The following is a 20,100-nucleotide window of genomic DNA, read 5'->3' on the forward strand; positions in this document are numbered from 1 at the left end:
ACACACGGAAAACCGGACATTATCATCAGTTTATAAAAAACCCCCAGACGCCCCGGACGGGACGTGAAAAGTGGACATGTCCGGGCAAAAGAGGACGTTTGGTCAGCCTACGCTAGGTGAGCTAGTTGGGTAACGAAAAGCCTAGAAATGTCAGACAGTTAAGGCCAGGTTAGAAGCAAAGCATGTTTACTTAGATTGAACAATGGGGCAGGATGATGAGAGTAGAATGTGCCAAAACAGCTCTCTCTCTCTCTCTCTCTCTCTCTCTCACACACACACACACACACACACAGAGAAAGTTAGGTATGATGTCTTATCTAAGGAGGAGTATAAGAATGTTTGGTGAACTGCTCTGTGTGGCTGTCTCACTGTTGCAGTAGATGCACACTTTCTTCTGTCCAGTAAAATGGTTGGCGGGTGTAGTTTGGTACAAAGAAAATAGTTCCTACATGAAACTGCTCACAACAAGGTCTGTGGATTATCTTGAATAAGTGGGTCATGATTTCTGGAATCTGACATTGTGGTTGCGTTTTTCAAATGTTTTTGGGCACTCTGAGCACCACAAGCCGAGTGTCATTAAATGACAGAGGGCATCTTCACTCTACCATCAACATCACTATAACACTAATGACACTATGCAACTCAAACCAAAACTATCCAGACTGATAAACAGCAGCACAGGTAAGAAGAAAAATATGTATTTTTGATTTTGGGATGGACTGTCCCTTTAATATATAATATCAGGGTTGTCAAGAGGAAGGACCAAGCCAAATATTAAAAACAACATTACTTTTTTTAGCCATAAGTTTCAGGCCCCCTCCTCCCTCCAATCATTTTCTTAGAATCCCTTATGTTTGTCTTGGTTCTTCTTTATGCAATCCACTACATGTTTAGTACCAACCACAAACCACAGGTCTCATGTGTATTTATAAGCTATTACAAAACTGACAGATGTAGAGGACATTTCTCACCATCTGACCAAACAAACACTGTCATGGATTTTCCTCCAGGTGGCGCCAAAGTCCTCAGACAGCCACAGGTCCAACTGGAGGGAAAAAGGCTTAGTCAGTAAAAAAGTGTCCATAGACTTTGGAGTATTCAGTTATACCTAATTAGGAATTAAGTAACTTGAAATGGGTATCCAATTAAGGGAGGTCGGAAAGTCCGGTGTAATTTACTTTACTAAAATTCAGACCTGCCGACAAAAATTTGAGGAGGTTTGGATTGATCTAAAGAGGAAAGGCTACTACCGTGATACTGAGCGTCAGCAGTGTGTTGCAGTCTCCAGGGTTGTACAGCATCTGAATGAGGGGCTCAAACGGCAGGTCGGTTGGAACAAAGGTCATGCCAAAGTCCTGCGAGCGGAACAGTTTAAACCCTCCGATTTCTGACACGTCACCAGTGAGCATCACCTAAAACACACAAGTTAAGTGGAGCTTTATGATTTTCTGTCACTATGAGGCAAAGGAATGCACTTCTATATAGATCGACCACAACAAAACACAAAGGTCTATATGTGCAAGGTCCTGCATCTTCAGCACTTCAGAAACTAAAAATAACACACTTCAGCTCACCTTGCCCGAGTGGTCGGGACTGATTGCGATGCCAAACTCGCTCTGAATGAAGGTGTGGTTGATCAGGTGCGTCACATCTTTGAACGTCTTCCCATAGTCTTCACTGACACAGTGACAAAGTTGCAGTTAGACCGTCAGACCACAGCTATGACAAACAATTTACTGTTCCTACTTAGTGTTGCCATCAACCACTTCTCACCTCCTGTAGAGGTTCGACTGGCCAAAACGCATCATGAACAGCGGCACCTGAAATGTCGTCAATACCAGGAGCACCTGGGAGAAGAGAACAGGGGTTATGTAACAATCGCCATACCATCTTAGACTCTTGGTTTTGTTTTTAGTTGTGTATTTTCACTCATATAAACAAACTCACCCCCGATCCGTCTCCCACCCAGGCCAGTGACAGTGAACCCATGGTCCTCACTTTGAAGATGAACTGGAAGAGAAGAAGTTTTTAGGAGACAATCAATGAGTCATCCTGGCTAAAGGCTTCTTGACTAGCCCCATGTAGGACTATTTGAAGTACTTCTTAGCCTCGTGATATTGTTTGTTTAATACTGTTTCAGGACATCAACTAAGGAACACACACATAAATCCAGAGTCTAGTTTGAAATATACAAAACACAAGAGTGTTTGCATGTGTGTGTGTGTGTGTGTGTGTGTGTGAGTTTGTGTGTGCGTTTACGTCACACAGAATGAATTGTTCTTACTGTCCAAAGTAACTCGGCCATTTGGATGCACTCTGCGTGTGTGACCTACATTCCCGCCTAAATGACAAAGCCGAGGCCAGAGAACAAGACAATTACCGATGTCCCGAGCACAGCAAGAACACACATTCACACAGACTCACATACATACAGTAAAAGTAGACCAAAAGTATTCTATTCTGACAAGAAGCGAAATGCAAAATCCTCACTGTTTACACATTTGTTCATACATTTCAGAGGTTATGAAAGACTTAAAGTTAAAAATAAAATCCAAACACAAAACCTCAGTGTTGTATAATATTAGAGGTAATGAACAGAAAGAGTTTGGACCTGAATTCTTATTTCGCAACAAGTGCACTGACCGCAAACAACATTCCAAGCTATTCATCCAGGGTGACGTTCAAGTGTTTGGTCATTTCATCAACATATTTAGCGACTGAAGTTCTCTCCCCTCCTCTCTGTTACTGGCAGGGGCAGAGATGTTTACAAGGTGAGCCCAGCCCCGGAGAGTCGGCATACAGCTCTATAAAGCCACAGGAGACGGCCAGGTCTGGCTGCTGGAAACTCCTTGTAAATAGGTCCAGTGGAAACTGGCCTGTCCCCAGCTGTCCAAGTGTGTGAACACAACTTTCCATCACTCCTCTACATAAATCATTTCATCACACCCTCCCTGCATCCAACTGTTCCTTCATCTCTTCATCAGTTGATTGCATGACAACCTCCCCTCCTTTGCTGGTCAGTCTGTTGATCAGTTCAAAAATGTAAAGCATGACGTGTCCGATCCTCCCAACAGTCTCATACCATTAAACCAGTGTTTTGGCTTCAAATCTGTGAAGGAGTACTGTTACATGTTGGTTTTCCCTCTCTCCATCTTTCCTGCTCTTCTTTCTTTCCATCTATGTAGAAATAGGCATAATTGTAAAAACAAAAAAAAATTAAATAGTTAAGTGTTAGTATAGCTTGTGAATGTGGGTTAAATGTCAGTGTTATGGTCACACTTGAGATTTAAGGTTTAACTCATACTGACATCAGTGGTCAATGTCGCTCTAGTAAAGTGTTAACAGAAGACGAGGGGAAACTATGAATATTCCTCTGCCCTCCCATCTACACATACATGCATTGACTTCCAGTACTTATACTCAACAGTATAGCAGCTGACAATCAAAACGCCAGTTTTATATGATTAAAAACAGCCATTTCCTGGTCTTAGCCAGATTAACTGTGCTCTATTATGACAAAAATAACATGTATCTAAGGTTATATCTGATGTTTTTAAAATGTATTTATTTTGTCAATAAACGATGTCGCCCGTTTGTCGGTAATAAGTACACTGAAAGTTAGGATTTCAATTAAACTAACCAATCTATCAATCAATCTTAATATATGTCAGCTTTTGCTTTGGAGGACAGATAAGCCTATCCCTTAAAAGATAAAATATATGAATACTGGAGATTTAATTTTGCCTTTAAGAAAAGTCAGGACACTAACAGCAGTCTCCAGGGTGAAAGTCCTGTGTTTATCTAACCAGTCAACCCCGACTTACATAGACTTTGTCGTTCTTACGTCACCTTACTTCCTCCTTTGTCATAATTACTACAGCCATTAGACGTTGCCACTTAACAATAAACATAAATATAGGAGGTAGAGTGGGGCCATACTACATCAAATCTATGCTCCCAATGACAACTGATGACAGCCATTTAATCCACTGATAATATTTGGGGCAGGTGGGGATGCTGCAGGCTACTTTTAATGCTCAAAATCTCATACTTAATCTCAACATGCAGTATTTTTTGAAAGGTATAATGTTTACTGTGTTCACCATGTATTTTAACATGTAAGCATGTTAACATTTGCTAATTAGCAAACACAAAGTACAGCTGAGGCTGGTGGAAATGTATTTATGTTTATGTTCAGATTTTTTAAAACTCAAACATTGATATCAAAAACCTGCTATCCTCTCTTGTGTTAACCCTAAAGGGGAAACCCATTTAATTTGGTCATAATCAGAATGCAAACAATGTTAGTAGGCTGAAAGGAATTGCAAGAAAAAAGTTATCTAGACAAAAAAAAGTCAAACTACACAAGTTTCACACTGGCCACTTTTAGGGTATACAAGAAACTAAAAACACGGCCTGACATCTGGCCTGACCCCAAGAATCCATCCTAAAACCTGAAAATGAGTTAGCATTTTTGCACTCCCAGTTCCATCATCTCGAAGTCAGTGGGTATTTTGAATGGGTTTTTGGTTAGATGCCTGGAATAAGGTCCGTGGTTAAGAGCTTAAGAGACTTTCATGTTTTGTTCTAGGACATAAAATACATCAGTAAATACCACACTCATGAATTTTGAAGCTTTTATGTATCTTAAAAAAGGCGGTTGCTAAGAAGTGGCTAAATGAGACTACAGAACGAAATTCACACTGAACGCAGCTTTACAGCTGTGCTATGGGGGCGACGTTAAGTCATGCGACTGTGGTGTAGTTTTATAGCCTAATGTTAGCTTCGATTACATTTAGGCTTCAAAGTTTTTAAAGTAGTGTTCATTTGTGAAGATTATCTTGCTAACCAAATGTGTAGGTATCATCAGTGTTTAAAAAATTAAAATCAAATGAAAAATCCCATAAGCTTTTTGATGAGGGATCCAAGGCGACACCAATTTACACCAGCAAGGTCACTGCAGGTCAACAGGTTTCATGTGGTGTATTATCTCTGGCCTTAGCAAATGTTTCTGCCAGTTGCTTGTACACCTGTGTTAAATCTAACCAACGGGGTGTTTTCCGCATCTGTTCCTCTGAAACTCCTGACTGGAAAAATGCTGACTTGACCGGCTACAGTTCACTGAGACTGAAACCCAAACAATCAACAAATGCACTTTAAAGCAGCCCAGCTGAAGCAAAGGCTGCGGAAGTTGTGTCTGAGTGAAATCTGCTGTTTTATATGACTGGGAAAGGGTAAGGCAGGATCGGAAAAGGGAGTCAATGTAAAGCTTAATAATCACTCTGTTCTGTTATGAGATGGGGAAAACAGAAGCGTCGAAGGAGACGGTGAAGAGAAAAAAAGATACATGTTAGTCAGCGAAAAATTCAAGAGATAAATGTCTGACCCGGCTGAGCGTGGCCTCACAAACCAGACATGACCTCATGCTGTATCACATGTTGAATTTAGGGTTCTGCTCCTAAAAGGCTCCTCTAAGCTTCGTCTGCACAGTAACTCATGATGCATTCAAGGTGTGTCGGCCAACTCAACTTTAAAAGGTGTACAATAATGACGTGCAAGTGAGTATCACATATGCTGCTGTGGGTGAACAGACACATACATCCATGCAGACTCAGTAATACACAGTGTTGGTGGGTGGGAGCACAGTGAAGTCCTCTCTCAGAGGTCAGACACCAACACAATGAGCTCCTTATTCCCTCTGCTCTGGGTTTTAACCTTTCTGCTTCAGCCATGTTTACACACATAAAACGTCAGAAGAGGAGGTCAAACACTCTGGGCTCTGATCTAACACATGACACTGTGTTCTCTAATCCTCTGATGCTTGGCTAAGTTTTGTGGGCAGAGATATAAGCTGGGTTGCATTAAAGTCCTTCATTCGCTTATTATTATTAAAGAAAACCAGGACGAACAATGTTTTTTTTTTTAATTTGTTGATAGAATGGTCAGTCTATAAAATATTAGAAAAAAGTGAAACTATGTCCACCAGAAATCAATCTACTGCTAAAATGATTTGTTGCTTTATCGGTTATTCAATTGGCAAAAGGTTATTTTGATGACTGATTAACTGCTCAGCTTGTTTTAGCAGTGCTAGCAGCATTAGGGCTTTGGGGAAGGCAATGCTGTTCCGTTCTATGGGTTAGGTGCTAATTAGGGCTGCAACTAACATTTATTTTCAGTGTTGATTTATCTGTTGATTACTTTCTCTATTAAATGATGAGTTGTTCAGTCTATTAAAGGTCAGAAAATGATGAAAAAGGTTGATCAGTGTTTCCCAAAGTCCAAGATGGCGTCCACAAGTGTTTTGCTTTGTTCACAACCCAAAGATATTCAGTTTACTGTCAGATGAGTTAAAGGACAAGAGAATATTTACATTTTAGATGCTGGAATCAGAGAACTTTGACTTTTCTTTCCTTAAAAAATTACTAAAACCAATTAATCGTTAATTGGCAGATTAGCTGGCTACAAATTTAAAAGCTGACAACTAATCAATTAATCAAATTGAATTACTAGTTGCAACTCTTGTGCTAATTAACATATGTTAGCATGCTAACATGTTAAACTAATATGGTGAACATGATAAACATTTCCTGCTAAACATTAGTATGTTAGCATTGGAGCCACTGGCATGGCCAAGTAATACGTACACTCTGACTCTGCTTTCCGTTTAGCTCGGAAGCTGCAGCTAGGAATGACGTCACAGGTCTGTTAATAGATGTATTAACAGACCTGGATACAGCGCTGGGGGTGGGCCCCCATTCATTCCTTGGGAAGTTGCTCAGCGGCACGTGAAGCCAAAAAAGCTGTGTTTCTGGGGTATGAAAATTACCTAGATGATTGGTGCTGCTTCCTTATCATTGGACCCCCGGAGCAAGCACACTAAAGACTTCCACCAGCAGAACCAGCTACCTCTGGTTTAGCGATACCCTAACTTGAATGGGGATAAAGTGCTTTAATCATGTGGCTCTTCTAGACTTTACAAATGTTATTGAACCGAGTGGATCAGATCCTGATAGTGAAACGAGTCATTGGGGTTGTCACGCTCACAAAATATGACATACAGATGTATTTTCCCCAATGTAAGTCAATGGGAAAAAAGTCTTTTTGGACTCAATGGCATTATGTGACAAACTCAGAAGTTGTAATTCCACTATAATTCCATTAAGAAAATTGGCTTCAAAGCCTGGCACACTTTGTAGTTGATTGTTGATTGTGTTGATTGTGTTCCAACACAAAAAGTCGGAAAACCAAGCTGTTGGTAGCAATACCAGTTCAAGCCAGGATAGCCACTGTAATACCAGCTGATATCAACACATCCCACTGTATTTTGTGCATCCGAAAACCGTAGCAACATGTCCACTGATAGAAGTTGGACAGTACTGTTTGTACGACTGTTTTAATGAGACCCAATTAAGACAGAAGTGCTAATAAACAGTACATTACTACAGCTTTCCCTACTGTAGATGAGCGGAAAAGCCATCTTTGATTATGAGGTCGGGGTTGGTCAGGTTCCTCCAACTTTCCAAGTCCAACTTCAGAGGACATTCCAGTTGAAATTTCCAACTGGGAACTTGGAAATTCTAACATCCTAGTACAAATGGAACGCACCATACATCTTGTTCACTGTCTCCTGATGTTTTAGACCAAAATATTAAGTTATCAATCAAGAAAATAATTAGCTGTTTATTGGTTTCAGCCCTTATTCAATATTTATTGATAGAGAACAGAGGAAAAAGACCAAATCCTCACATTTGAGAAGCTGGAACCAGCAACGTTTTGGCTTTTTTGTTTGATGGATGACTGAAACATTTGAGTTAACAATGATTGTGGTTGATTAGTTTTCTGTATGCTCATCAACTGTTAGCACTGGTGGATTGTGGTACACAAAACACAGATTGTACACATACTTGATCATTTCTCCACTTTCTATGACTGACGATGACAACTTTCAAATACAAGTCTACATCCGACTCTACAAGCGCCTCTCTATTTTCACTAGTTTGTTGATCTGAATGGACGACTCTCCCTGTGTATCAACAAACCCATACTTTCCATAACTCTCCCCCTCGCCCTCCATGTGGAACATCAACTCTGCTGCTTTTCTTGGTGCTCCAACAGCTGGCTACGACCCAGTTACGTTTCACCCTGAAAACAGAATATGTTTTTTCTCTACGTTCTTCTGGCCGGAGGGGATAGAGGACGGAGGGATGGAGCGAGGAGTAGAAAAAAGAAAAAAAAAAGAAACAGCAAGCCAGTTTGTAAACCAAACAGAGTCAGCTAAATGAACCTTACACAAACATACAAGGAAAAAAGGGAAAATGAGGCAAAGTTTGGGCTGGCTGACAGAACACATCCTGTGTAGTCTATCAGGGCCTAAAATAGCATACAAATAAGCGTAGGAGTAAGTTAGGCTGGTCTGATCTGGCAGTTTCCACAGCAAATTAAAAAATAGGGGGTGCACACTAAGTGATCTAAATGCTCAAACTACCTTGTCTGACCTAACCCTGCAGCTCGGATAACAGAAAACTTAAGTCCCCACTGACGCTCAGACCAAGTCCAGCAGAAAAAACGTGGGGAATGTTTGTGAGGGATAAAGGCCCAGAGGAGACGGGAGGGGTCTGCTCTCTCTGTGAGCACGCCGAATCGTTTTCATGCTCAAAAAGCTAGCCCAGGTGTCTAAGCCACAGAAATGATGTAACGTCCACTTCACCCATCACTCACATACACTCTCTCTCTCTCTCTCACACACACACACACACACACACACACACACACACACACACACACACACACAACAGGAAGACTGCCCTCTGAAGCTTTGGACCAAGCTGTTATTCTTGAACATTCCTCTGGACATCTGGGTTGTTCTTGATGTGCTTCCTATTACAACATGTTCAGTACTAAAATAACGGAAGGTGTCCTTTGGTCTATTATAATGTGGGATCAGGGCTAGAGTTCAAGACTGGAAGAAGAAAGAGACAACAACAAAAAAAAAATATTGTTCAAGCTATCACATCAAATTCGGATGCTAAAACCAATTCTAAACATACAGATATTAGCTGACTCTTCTAAGTAGAGCTGAGGGATGTATTGATGATATATCCATACAGTAATATGAGACGAGATATTGTCTTAGATTTTGGATATCGTAATATTGTATGTGTTGTCTTTTCCTGGTTTTAAAGGCTGCATTACAGTAAAGTGATGTCATTTTCTGAACTTACCAGACTGTTCTAGCTGTTCTGTTATTTGTAACAATATCATTGAGTAAATATTTTGTAAAGGCACCAACCCTACAATAGTGCTGCAATATCGATATAGAGGTACTTGTTAAAAAACATAGTGATATTTTTTCTCCATCTCACCCAGCCCTACTTCCACAATCCTTCTGTTACTAGACTGAAACAGCACGATTAAATGTTCATGAATTTCTGTAGTCACATCATTCATTCAACCTCCATTATAAGTCAGCAGGACTAATGGATTTGACCCAGACTGCCGACCTACATTTTGGCTAATCAATTAAAAGAGTAACAGATAGAAAGTCAAAAAATAAATGGGAAACTATTTTGACATTAGATTATTCAAGCAATTCCTCAAGCCAAACATTTGCCAGTTTCACCTTCCTCAATATATGCTAATTTTCTCTGCCATGTATCATTAGAGCTATTCAATGGATTTATTCTCAACTACTTGATAATCGATTAAGTGCTTTAGTCATTTTTCAAGCAAAAATGTCAAACATTTCCTGGTTTCAGCCTCTCACGTGTGAGAATTCGATGCTTATCCTTCTCATATATTACAGTAAATTGAATATCTTTAAGTTCTGTGAAACTGAAGACATCACAGTGGGTTTGGAGAAGCTGAAGATATATATTTTTCTCTTTTTCCTACATTTTATAGCCTAAACGACTCATCAAAAAATAATCTGCAGGTTAATCAATAATGGAAAATAATCACCAGTTGCAGCCCTAAATTGGACATCTTTCATTTTTTACTGTCAGTTGGACAATACAAGCTATTTGGGCTCTGGGAAACTTTTTACCTACATTTTAAAGACAAAACAGTTTCTTGAGAAAATAATCAATAATGAATCATTACTTAAAAGTGTGCATTAAATTCGATCAGGGCTGCAGCTGATTATTTATCAGTTATTCTGTTGATTATTTATCTAATCGATTTTGGTCTTGGGTCAGATTATTGTGACACTCTTTTGTGTCTGACCAGATGTCTACAACCCAAATGTAGTTACTTGACTGAGTGTTGTTAAGGCAAGGAAAAGCAGAAAGTCCTCACAGTTGGAAGGATTTCTGTTTGAAAATCGACTATTACGATTAATCGATTATTAAATAATACAAATAACTACCATTAAATACAGATTCTTCACAGCAGGACTCACTTACTTCATCCAAATTGCATGGAGCTCTCAGACCATGACCCATTCATGTTGTTGCCATGGTAAATGATGAATAAAGTTAATGTGTTTGAGTGAAATGTTTGTTAAGTTGTTTACAGTGAGGACATTATGAGCAGCTCCATGTGCTGAGTGACCACACACACACTGCAGTAGCCTGTGAATTAACACCAACTACAGTTAAAACACTCCTTCAGTTCAGTGTTGTTAAAGTGTGAGTTAAAACAAACCTGTATAGGTCACTTACAGAATGGGTGTTGTTTCGCAGAGCTGACTCTGCTGCAGGCAGAGCTGTACATGTCTGTTCATTCAGTCCTGTGCTGCGTTTCGAAATCTCCGACTTCTCTAAACTATGTCGCTCCTCATCACTGCCAAACTCCCTCTGCAGCCTCCTCAAGTCTGACAAGTTTACTCCCTGGTGAAAGTCTGTGGCCAGCGCACACCAGAACAACCCGAGCGCCAAAGTGAAAGACACGGAGTTCATGTTTACAAGCAGCCTGCCCAACTTCGGACTCAACGAGAAGCTTTTCTGTCCCAACAGTTGGCTCCACATGCCCCCCTCATCCCCAAATGCATCTTCAATAACGGCCCTTCCACCGTGGCAGAAGATTGGTCGGGACCAGAATAACCTGCGCGCTCATTGGACGACAGGAATCTTCCTCAGCTGAGATGTCAAGTGTTTCCTGGTGTTACACTGCCCCCTGGTGGAAACACCGCGCACAGACCGGGACAAGTTTTTTTTTGCTTTTAATGGAGAATTTATTCTTTGAATTTGAATTCCAGGCAAACAGAAGAAAGGCAAAACAAAAAGTCTGTTGTGTTCCTATAATAGTTTACTTTACAAAAAAAAAAAAAAAAATTCTAAAATATCTTATGAAATCTTAGACATTATTTTAGAAATTCCTGATTTTGGAGCCCTGAAATGACAAAAGACAAAAATATAACACCTCAAAGATCATAAATCATATTAAATAATCAAAATTGAATATAACATTAAAAATAGCATTGTAATTTTAACCTCTAACCAGCTAGTTTAATTTTTTTTTCTTTTACCACCAATCAGTTTTCTTTTACACTGTCATTTCTAATTAATTGGATAATGTGTGGGAAACAGGACGTTAAAGTAGGGAAATAAAGAAATCATTAATCTGTGCAAAGACCCCAAAAAGGAAAATGGAGTTGAAAATTAGAATGAGTAATGAAAGATAAATAGAAGAGTGAAATTAATGAAGGTTTAATTTATTGTATTAACTTATTTTGATATTATTTACTAGGAAAAACACCTGATTGGAACATTCCACAGGAAAAAAGGTTGATTAGTAACACATTAAAACATTGTTATTTGGTATTTAAGGGGCATCTTAGAAAGGCTCAGTTGTTACAAGCAAGGATGACGACTTTGTGAAACAGTATGTGGGCAGATAACAGTTTAAGAACAATGTTTCTCAACACACAATTGCAAGGAATTTAGAATAACGCCATCTAAAATCCATGATATCATCAAAAGATTCAGAGAATCTCGAGAAATCTCTGCATGTCAGGGGCAAGGCTGAAAACTAACATTGAATGCCTGTAACCTTTGACCCCTACATTTTTAGATATAACTACATGGGCTCAAGAACATTTTGGAAAACCACTTTTGGTAAACACAGTTCATTGCTGCATCTACAAATGCAAGTTAAGACCGTGCAAAGTGAAAGTCATGTATCGACAACATCCAGAAACACTGCCGTGTGTGTGGGCCCGGGCTCATCTGAGATGGACTGACACAGAGTGGAAAAGTGTGGTCTGATGAGTCCATATTTGTTTTAGAAAATCATTGACATTATGTCCTCCGGCCTAAAGAGGAAATGCACCATCTGGATCGTTACCAAGTTAAAAACCAGCATCTGTGATAGTATCGGGGTGTGTTAGTGTCCATGGCATCATGGGTAACTCTCACATCTACGTAAGAAGGCAAAATGAATGCTGAAAGGTATATATGGGTTTTAGAGCAACACATGCTGCCATCTAGATGTATTTTTCAGGGACATCGCTGCTTCTTCCTGCAAGACAATGAGACACATTCTGTGGCTTCATAGTTTCCTATTGAACATGTGAGGTTCATTGTGAAATGCAGAATGTGACAATGGAGACCCTGAACTGTTCAGCAACTTCAAGTTATATATCAAGCAAGAATTCAAAATTTAATTAGTGTCCTCAGTTCCCAAACACTTTGAGTGTTGTTAAGGGGAAAGGTGATGTAACACAGTGGTTACTATGCCCAACTTTTTTGGAATGTGTTGAAGGCCTTAAATTCAGAATGAGTGCGTATTTACAAAAAACAATAAAGTTTATCAGTTTGAACTTTAAATATCTTGTCTCTGTACTGTATTCAATTGAATATAGGTCAAAAAGGATTCATAAATCATTGCATCCTGTTTTTTTCCCCCACAGCATCCTGACTTTTTTGGAATCTGTGTTGTAATTAACTATTTAACAAAACAAATTTCTGGTAGTGGACCAACTTTCAGAGCCCACTGTTACAATCAAACATTTATTTTCACCAGCAGTATCACACTGGAATTTGCTGTTACCACTTTGATGTGATGTGTAAGTGTTATAAAGTACAATACTTAGTCTACTGTAAGTTCCCATCAGACTTGAAGCGAGAACGAGAGATACAGAAAAATGACAGAGTCAGACCACTTTCTGAATACAACAGTTTAATTGTAGTAATGATTCGTAACAAAAAAGCCCACCCTCCCCCACCCCTAATGTTTTCCTGCCGCTCAGCTGTAAGCGCTGGTCAAACTGCTGTACAGAGTTGCACAGACACTGAGAGACAAGAAGTAAATTAGCACATTGCAAGGAGAAAACCTCTTATGCAATCCAACAGATTCAGAATGCAGCGAGGAGAATGTGCTGATGGAAAGTTGTGGTTGTGTTGTGACATTGAGCCCAGGTGAACTTCCATGTCCTCTCCTCTCCTGCTCAAAACAAGACTTCTGAGTCTTCTCCGCTCTAGATATCCTTGATTACATCCTCCAGTTCCTCTTTGGAATACATGTGGAAGGTCTTTCCGGGCTCTACCGTTGCCAGCTGCAGAAAAGACCCGTGCAAAGTTAAATCTGCTGCGGTTGAGTGTTTTTTACCACACAAAAGTAAAGCAAAAAACACATCTGATGTGGTTTGCACTGGGCATTTGAACTGATGTGGTTTCAACTACACATTTTCACAGACAAATCAAACCTTCAAATGGCTACAAGGACCTTGATGTGATGAAATTAAATATTCAGAATCTGGGAGAGGAATGAAGAACAAACCTCAATGTTGGTGGCGTTGAGCTTCTCCTCCATCACCTGCTTCAGGATGGTGAGAGACGACTTGATGGCGTCTTTTAATGTCATGGACTGCAAGTTACCCCGAGGGAGAGGGACAAACAGGAAATAAACAACTATTTAATCCTGGTGATTTGCATTTTATTATTTCATTAAAAAACTGTTTACAAAGTCACATGCAAGATAGCAGCTTGCTGACATTACAGTGTACTTAGCTAATGTTCCTGTTAAATACAAATATGGAGCAATTTAATACCTTGTGGTACACTTCTTGCAGAGAGCTCTGTGCGCCCTCAGACGCTGAGCCGATGGCCCGAGCATCACACTGCACAAAGGTTCCTGATGGGTCCATGTGGTACCTGCATCCACAAACAAATAACAGTAAAGTTTCTGTGAAGTAGAAAGTAAAGATGAACATGCTTCTTCTTAAAATGTCAAATATATAGAGCACAAATAATAATCTTTACGTACAGCTGAGGTCCTTTTTCATCAACTCCCCCGAACAGAAGTGCTACGCCGAATGGTCGACTCTGTATGGATGACGGCACAGAGGAACAGAAGAGTGAGTAGAATACAGATTATACTTGTTTACTCAAGCACCATCAAATAACTCTAAAAAAAAAATCATTGACTTGAGGGTTGAACAGATAAGAATTTCAGCATGGAAATGAGCTACGTGACTAACCATGGCACCGGGATCAGCGTCCTCCTCTCCAAACTGAAGCGCCAGGTTGGACACAGCCTGAGTCACACTCTCCACTGTCATCGTCTCGTTGTAAGTGAACCAGTGGTTCTGGGGAGGAATACACACAGGTTAATCACGGGTAAAATACAAGGTCAGTCACCAGCTTGTGTTACACTGTGTTCATTCATACCTGTGTTTCCACTCTCGCTTTGTCAATTAGAGTCTTGGCATCAGCTATCAAGCCACTCATGGCACAACCTTTGAGGTAGAAGGAAAGGACATTAGGAAACTGCAGGTCCTACAATGCCATCCACCTTATTCCTGAGGGCAGTACTGTAATATGATTATGGGTGCAACTTCCAGTGAGATAGCAGAGGTCACAGTTAGCTAGTTAGTCCCATAGACAGTGTATGGTTAATCCCAGTGGCTAACTGCTGACAGCAGTTCTTTTTGACAGTAATTCGCCATCAGTTTAGCAAATACTGTTTTGTTTTTGACAAGATATTTAACCAAGATTATATTTGTATTTTCTAAAAATGTCCTTGTGGAGCTCTGGTGCCTGTTGTGCTGTCCGTGTCTGCAACATTACTAACAACCAGACCAAGCTAAAATTGTGGCTTCCACCACAGTGTTGACTATGCACCTGGAAGAAAAACGGATTGTTCTTGTGACTAACAGTGCAGTTTCCATCGCTCACCACCCATACGGCATAATGTTAATACTGGATTGTCCTGTACTGAAAAATAAAATGCTCTCTCTCTTACTGAATTGACACATAATTTGTCCCATATTTTCTTGCACACTCTACTCTAATGCATACACTATGTTTTCTCATGCTTGGGGTGACATCAGAAATAAAACAAACAAACAAAAGAGTTTAGAGAGCGGAGAACTATTAAACCAGAATTTGAAGAAAAGAATGACACCTAGATTGACAGGTCTGTCACTCCACATCAGTACATGATATCCCAGTCTTTCCCTGTCTTACTACATTCTCACTCAACCAAGATTTGAAAATAAAGTCAGCAGCATAACAATACTTTGAATTATGTGATTAGTCATCTGGGCTGAGAATGTGTTGTTGATTTGCCATACTTCTTTTATAGTCATATAAAATGAATGATTGGATGATTACTACTGCATTTTATAACTGGAATTACTGAAGTGTGCTGCTGAAATTGGTATTATGCTTCACTCAGTACAACTCAAGATTTATTAAATCAGTAGCTATAAAAATGTGTAAACTATGTTATTAGGGCAGATAAGTGTCTGTTAATGAGTCGTAAGGAATGATACATAACCTTTTAAAAAGGAGTAGATGTTTACCATAAGCTACTTCAGGCTCCATTAAATTCGACAATATCTTAACACCGCAAGGCAAGCTAATTGCTAATGTGCTTGGATAAAGAGCAAACAATGCTTTGAGATGGCTCAGACATGGCAGTATATATGATCACAGTATCCTGTCTGAGTTGTAATAGGTAGTAAGTTCCACATGTTTTATTTCACAGTTGCTTTGGGAAAGAGGATTAGCATAAAGTTAGGTACAGATGCCGCTGGAAAATGCCGGTTTCAGTTCAGCGCCAGAAGTTGCACCCATAATTCATGCAAGGTATCATGGGGGCTAGGAATAAGGTGAATAGTCTAAAGCAATCAGCATGGTCAAACTGGGAGAAATGTGATGTCATTCCATGTTAACTGAGGGAACATTAGTATGTACCATAAAGGGGTGTAATAGTTGCCCCTGATCAAACTCTGAAGTCACATGTGAGGGACATGACTGAAACAGCATCCCATCAACTAAACAACATGACAAAGTTGGGTGTTTTTCTGGGGGGAAAAAAAAGAAAAAAGAATCCAATGGTTCACAAAATATTTAGGCAGCTACTCAATGGTATCATCCTTGAGTACTGCTAATACTTTCTTTCCATTGTATTCCTACCATTTTTTCAATCTTTTATTACTTTGTACTTCGTTGCATTTTTCTTTTAAAATATCCCTATGTGTTGCTTTATTTTGGACCATTTTAATTTTACCTTACTTTCACCTGTTCTTCAGCAAGTGTAACATGCATTGCATTTCAAATGTGTGAAACACCCAATACAAGTACAGTTTAATTGAAAAAGGGACTGTTTACCCAATCTGACTGGGTCTCTACTTCATGATTCCAGAGGCCAGCAAATGACATTCTCAAGTTTAATACTCAGGTACTTGTCTTCTGTCCATGTCCAAGTGTGAAGTGCAGTAAATATGTGTCTGATTGTCTTGCCACTTACCGATGTGACTGTCAATCTCCACGATCTTTTCAATGCTGTTGGGCTCCATCAGCGGAGAGGTGATCCTCTTCTCCACAGCCAGACACACACCCTCTGATGTCTGGATGCCGATGGCTGTGGAGCCCAACTAGGAGAGCAAAGCACCCACAAGGAAAAACTTATTAACTTTAAGGTGTACACTTTTCTTCCAAGTTCAGTATACAATGTCACATGGGAGAAGTAGAGCCTTTATTAGTAAGTAATACTCACTTTGATGGCCTCTATGGCATATTCAACCTGGAACAATCTTCCTTCAGGAGAGAATGTGTTCACACCTCTACAAGATAGATGTGAATAATAATAAGTGTTATAAATAATGTTTATCAGTGCAACACTGGTGGAAAGCAATGTGTGCTGCCAACAAATACATATGTGAAATATGTTGGAGTAGCGTTGATTTGTTTATGAGTCACCACTTTAAAATACAATTTGAAAGCAGTGTTTATCTACCCATCTTGAGTAGAACACTCTTAAACCCAGCATTTTAATCTAACTAAGGTTTTACTGGTTAAATAAAAAGATTTAGAAATATAATAGCGATACCGAAAGTGAAAGCAAACGAACTTGTTGCGGTGTGACTAGCTAGCTGCTAGCTGAATACCTGCAACAAACAGCTGCAAAGTTACAACAACAGTCGAACACAAAAGTACTTCAAGATTTCCTTGAGCTGCCAAAAGTAAAAAATTATCTCTTCAAACGACTTAATGTAATTGAACTCTGTTAACTTTGCTCGTTTACCGTGAGAAGCGCTCAAAAAATGACAAAGCAGTTTGTGTTGCACCTACCTGTCATATTCCGATCTGGTCAAAAACATCTTTTAACGTTTAACACAGGACCTGCAAAGAGAGAAGATTGTCTCATGTTAGACTCATGCACTACAAGCATTAGTTAAACCAATTATACAAAGTGAGGGCGATTCTTTGCTTCGAGTTAGCCGTGACACCGGGTGATTAGCTAGCTAAAGTTAGCTGCAGTACCGAGCAAGCATGCTAGCTAACTGACGCAGCCAATCACTGAAACCGGACGGAAAATGTTCACAGAAGTCAAACTTCAAAACTCGAACATTATATTCATGTTCAAAAGAATATATATCGATAATTCCGCGACATTATCCAAAATAATTGTACTTCTTAGACTCAATTACCTCCAGTCACAAACCCTTGAATGAGTTCGCTTGTTTCAGGGGAAGCGTCTGAGGTGTAACATCTAAACGGGCCGGTTGACAACAAATCGGAAACGAAGGTTCCCCGTGTGCACAGCAGTTCCTGGTATCACTCAAAGACCGTATAATAAAGATATTAACATACATAAGAAATATATATTTATATACAGTCAGTGGGATCACCACAAAAAAAACAAAGATAGCAGTTTGTTAGCAACCAGGACAAGGTATGCTGTCTGGTGTATCAAATAACTTCATAAATATGAAATAAAATGTGATCAACATTTTAGGTAGTAGGGCAGGTTAGAAACATTAGGTGGGGTTTAATATAATATAAACTTATGCTATTGAACTATTTTTTCACATGAATTATTCTATATCAAGAATAGACCCCCTCATGCATATAAGATTAGAAAAGACTCAATCACAAGGTAACATGCCATTCACTTTTGCAGGATTTACACTTCTGAATGCTACCAAACACATCACGACATCAGTATAGATAAATCATTATGCACTCGCAGTCTGAGGGAGCATGATTTATCTTATGTGAAAAAGCATGGATAGTACCAAGATCAAATTATAATTTGGATGATATAATGCCATCAATGCGGTGATAGGAGAAATTTCTACCGGTAGGTGGCATTGGTGTGACACCAGTCCCATATGGTCTAGCGGTTAGGATTCCTGGTTTTCACCCAGGCGGCCCGGGTTCGACTCCCGGTATGGGAACTAGCTTTTTGGGGAAGAGAACTGTAGAATTGAGAATCATGACCAACCTACCAAACGGAGGAAGAAAAATCCCGATTGATAGAGATCGAAGCTATCTCTGCTGTTGCAAGGTATTGACAACGAAAACACTGCGAGAGTGTACAGAGGAAAACATAGATCTTACAATACTGATATCACAGATCACTGATGACAAGATCATGATTGTGCATGTCATAGCAGGAAACAACCACTTGGTGTCGTCTTTGAGCTAAAAAAGTAGTGGTAGTGGAGCAGTGGAAAGCGGTGACTACTAAGCTACTTAAATTGCAGTTCAATGTAATATGCACTTTTACAAAATTGCTTAAATGTGTGGATTCATTTATGAAGTTAAACTTTAAAACAGACAATGCTTTAGGACAAATTGTAGCCTTGTGTGAGTCTCCAGACCAACAGTCTGATATGATCCCTTTCCCCTGCTTTATTAATAATATTACATGTAGAGATCAAGTGGTGGAGAAAAAAAGCATTCAAATACTTTGATACCCTAATTTACAAAACATTCCTTACATGTTTTGCATATATGCATTCAGATACAGATTCAGTCTTCATTCTGTGTTATATTATTATATCATGTTTGTACACATGTCCATATTATACATTTTATTCTATTCCCTTTGGTAAAGTTTCAGTAACGTATAATATTGACGACAACAACAACAATACCACTACTACTACTACTAATTATTATTATCATTCTTATTATTATCATTCTTATCATTGTTAGTGATGCTCTGTACAAGCAGCATCTTAGTCCTCTGGCTGCTCAAGGGGGACCCAATTTTGTTACCATAAAAAACTTCAATTAAAAGCCTAGTCCCTTTACTAGCTTGGTGTGGGTACGCATTTGGACAAATAAAGACCTGTCTCTATTAGAGGCCTGGTCTGGTGGCCAAGCACTTCATTTTATTTATCTTTTTAATAGAAGTTCTTCAGATGTATATAAGTGAGTTGTTGGCTACCTCAAATTATGTGTCCATTCCTCAATTACCCTTTAAGTTATTCAAATTCCTTGAATGAGTAAGGAGCCTCAGATCAAAAGAATCAGAAGGGTTTTTCATTAAAATTAATTGAAGTTGTCAGTATTGTTTTAGCTGGACAAAGTGGTGTTGTTTCTCTATGCCAGGTGCTGTAATCCTCAAGTGCCGTAACTCTCTCTCTGTAGATCAAGTGAATGATTCTTAACTGATATATACACCGATCAGCCAAAACATTAAAACCAGTTGGCAGGTGAATTGAATAACATTGATCATTTCATTATAATGCAATGTTCTGCAGGGGAACCTTTGGTCCTCGCATTCATGTGGATGCCCCTTTACGCACTCCACCCACCTAAACATTGTTATAGACCAAGTACCCTCACTGTTTGCAACAGTACCCCCGATGGCAGTAGCCCCCCAGCAAGGCAGTGCACCATGCCACACCACAAAAACTGCTCA

The 20,100-nt window shown here is 39.5% G+C and overlaps 1 protein-coding gene, 1 non-coding gene and 1 pseudogene across 2 annotated transcripts; 1 reads left to right on the top strand and 2 right to left on the bottom strand.

The window, feature by feature from the left end:
* The window catches only part of LOC126386517 (sortilin-like), a 25,530-nt pseudogene extending 14,478 nt beyond the window's left edge, over window positions 1–11,052 (bottom strand).
* Window positions 11,053–13,149: 2,097 nt separating this feature from the next.
* On the bottom strand, window positions 13,150–17,970 carry psma5 (proteasome 20S subunit alpha 5). The gene is made up of 10 exons (XM_050039000.1): window positions 17,876–17,970; window positions 17,517–17,567; window positions 16,942–17,008; window positions 16,693–16,819; window positions 14,607–14,674; window positions 14,417–14,524; window positions 14,203–14,261; window positions 13,988–14,090; window positions 13,717–13,803; window positions 13,150–13,492 (listed from the first exon to the last, which is right to left on the bottom strand). The coding sequence occupies exons 2-10, from the start codon at window positions 17,543–17,545 to the stop codon at window positions 13,415–13,417; spliced, it is 726 nt and encodes a 241-aa protein (XP_049894957.1). The 5' UTR covers window positions 17,546–17,567; window positions 17,876–17,970; the 3' UTR covers window positions 13,150–13,414.
* Window positions 17,971–18,553: 583 nt separating this feature from the next.
* On the top strand, window positions 18,554–18,625 carry trnae-uuc (transfer RNA glutamic acid (anticodon UUC)). The gene has a single exon. It is a non-coding gene; the product is annotated as a tRNA-Glu (tRNA).
* Window positions 18,626–20,100: the final 1,475 nt, after the last annotated feature.

The sequence above is a fragment of the Epinephelus moara genome, chromosome 24 (genome assembly GCF_006386435.1).
Source record: "Epinephelus moara isolate mb chromosome 24, YSFRI_EMoa_1.0, whole genome shotgun sequence".
Taxonomy (NCBI): domain Eukaryota; kingdom Metazoa; phylum Chordata; class Actinopteri; order Perciformes; family Serranidae; genus Epinephelus; species Epinephelus moara.

Excerpts from the sequence above, each read along its gene's own strand:
- psma5 (XM_050039000.1), bottom strand. The coding sequence starts at position 17,545 with ATGTTTTTGACCAGATCGGAATATGACAG. Across the intron at positions 16,820-16,941 it reads ATGCCATAGAGGCCATCAAA|TTGGGCTCCACAGCCATCGG; the intron begins GTGAGTATTACT and ends TTGCTCTCCTAG. Across the intron at positions 14,091-14,202 it reads GATGAAAAAGGACCTCAGCT|GTACCACATGGACCCATCAG; the intron begins GTACGTAAAGAT and ends TTGTGGATGCAG.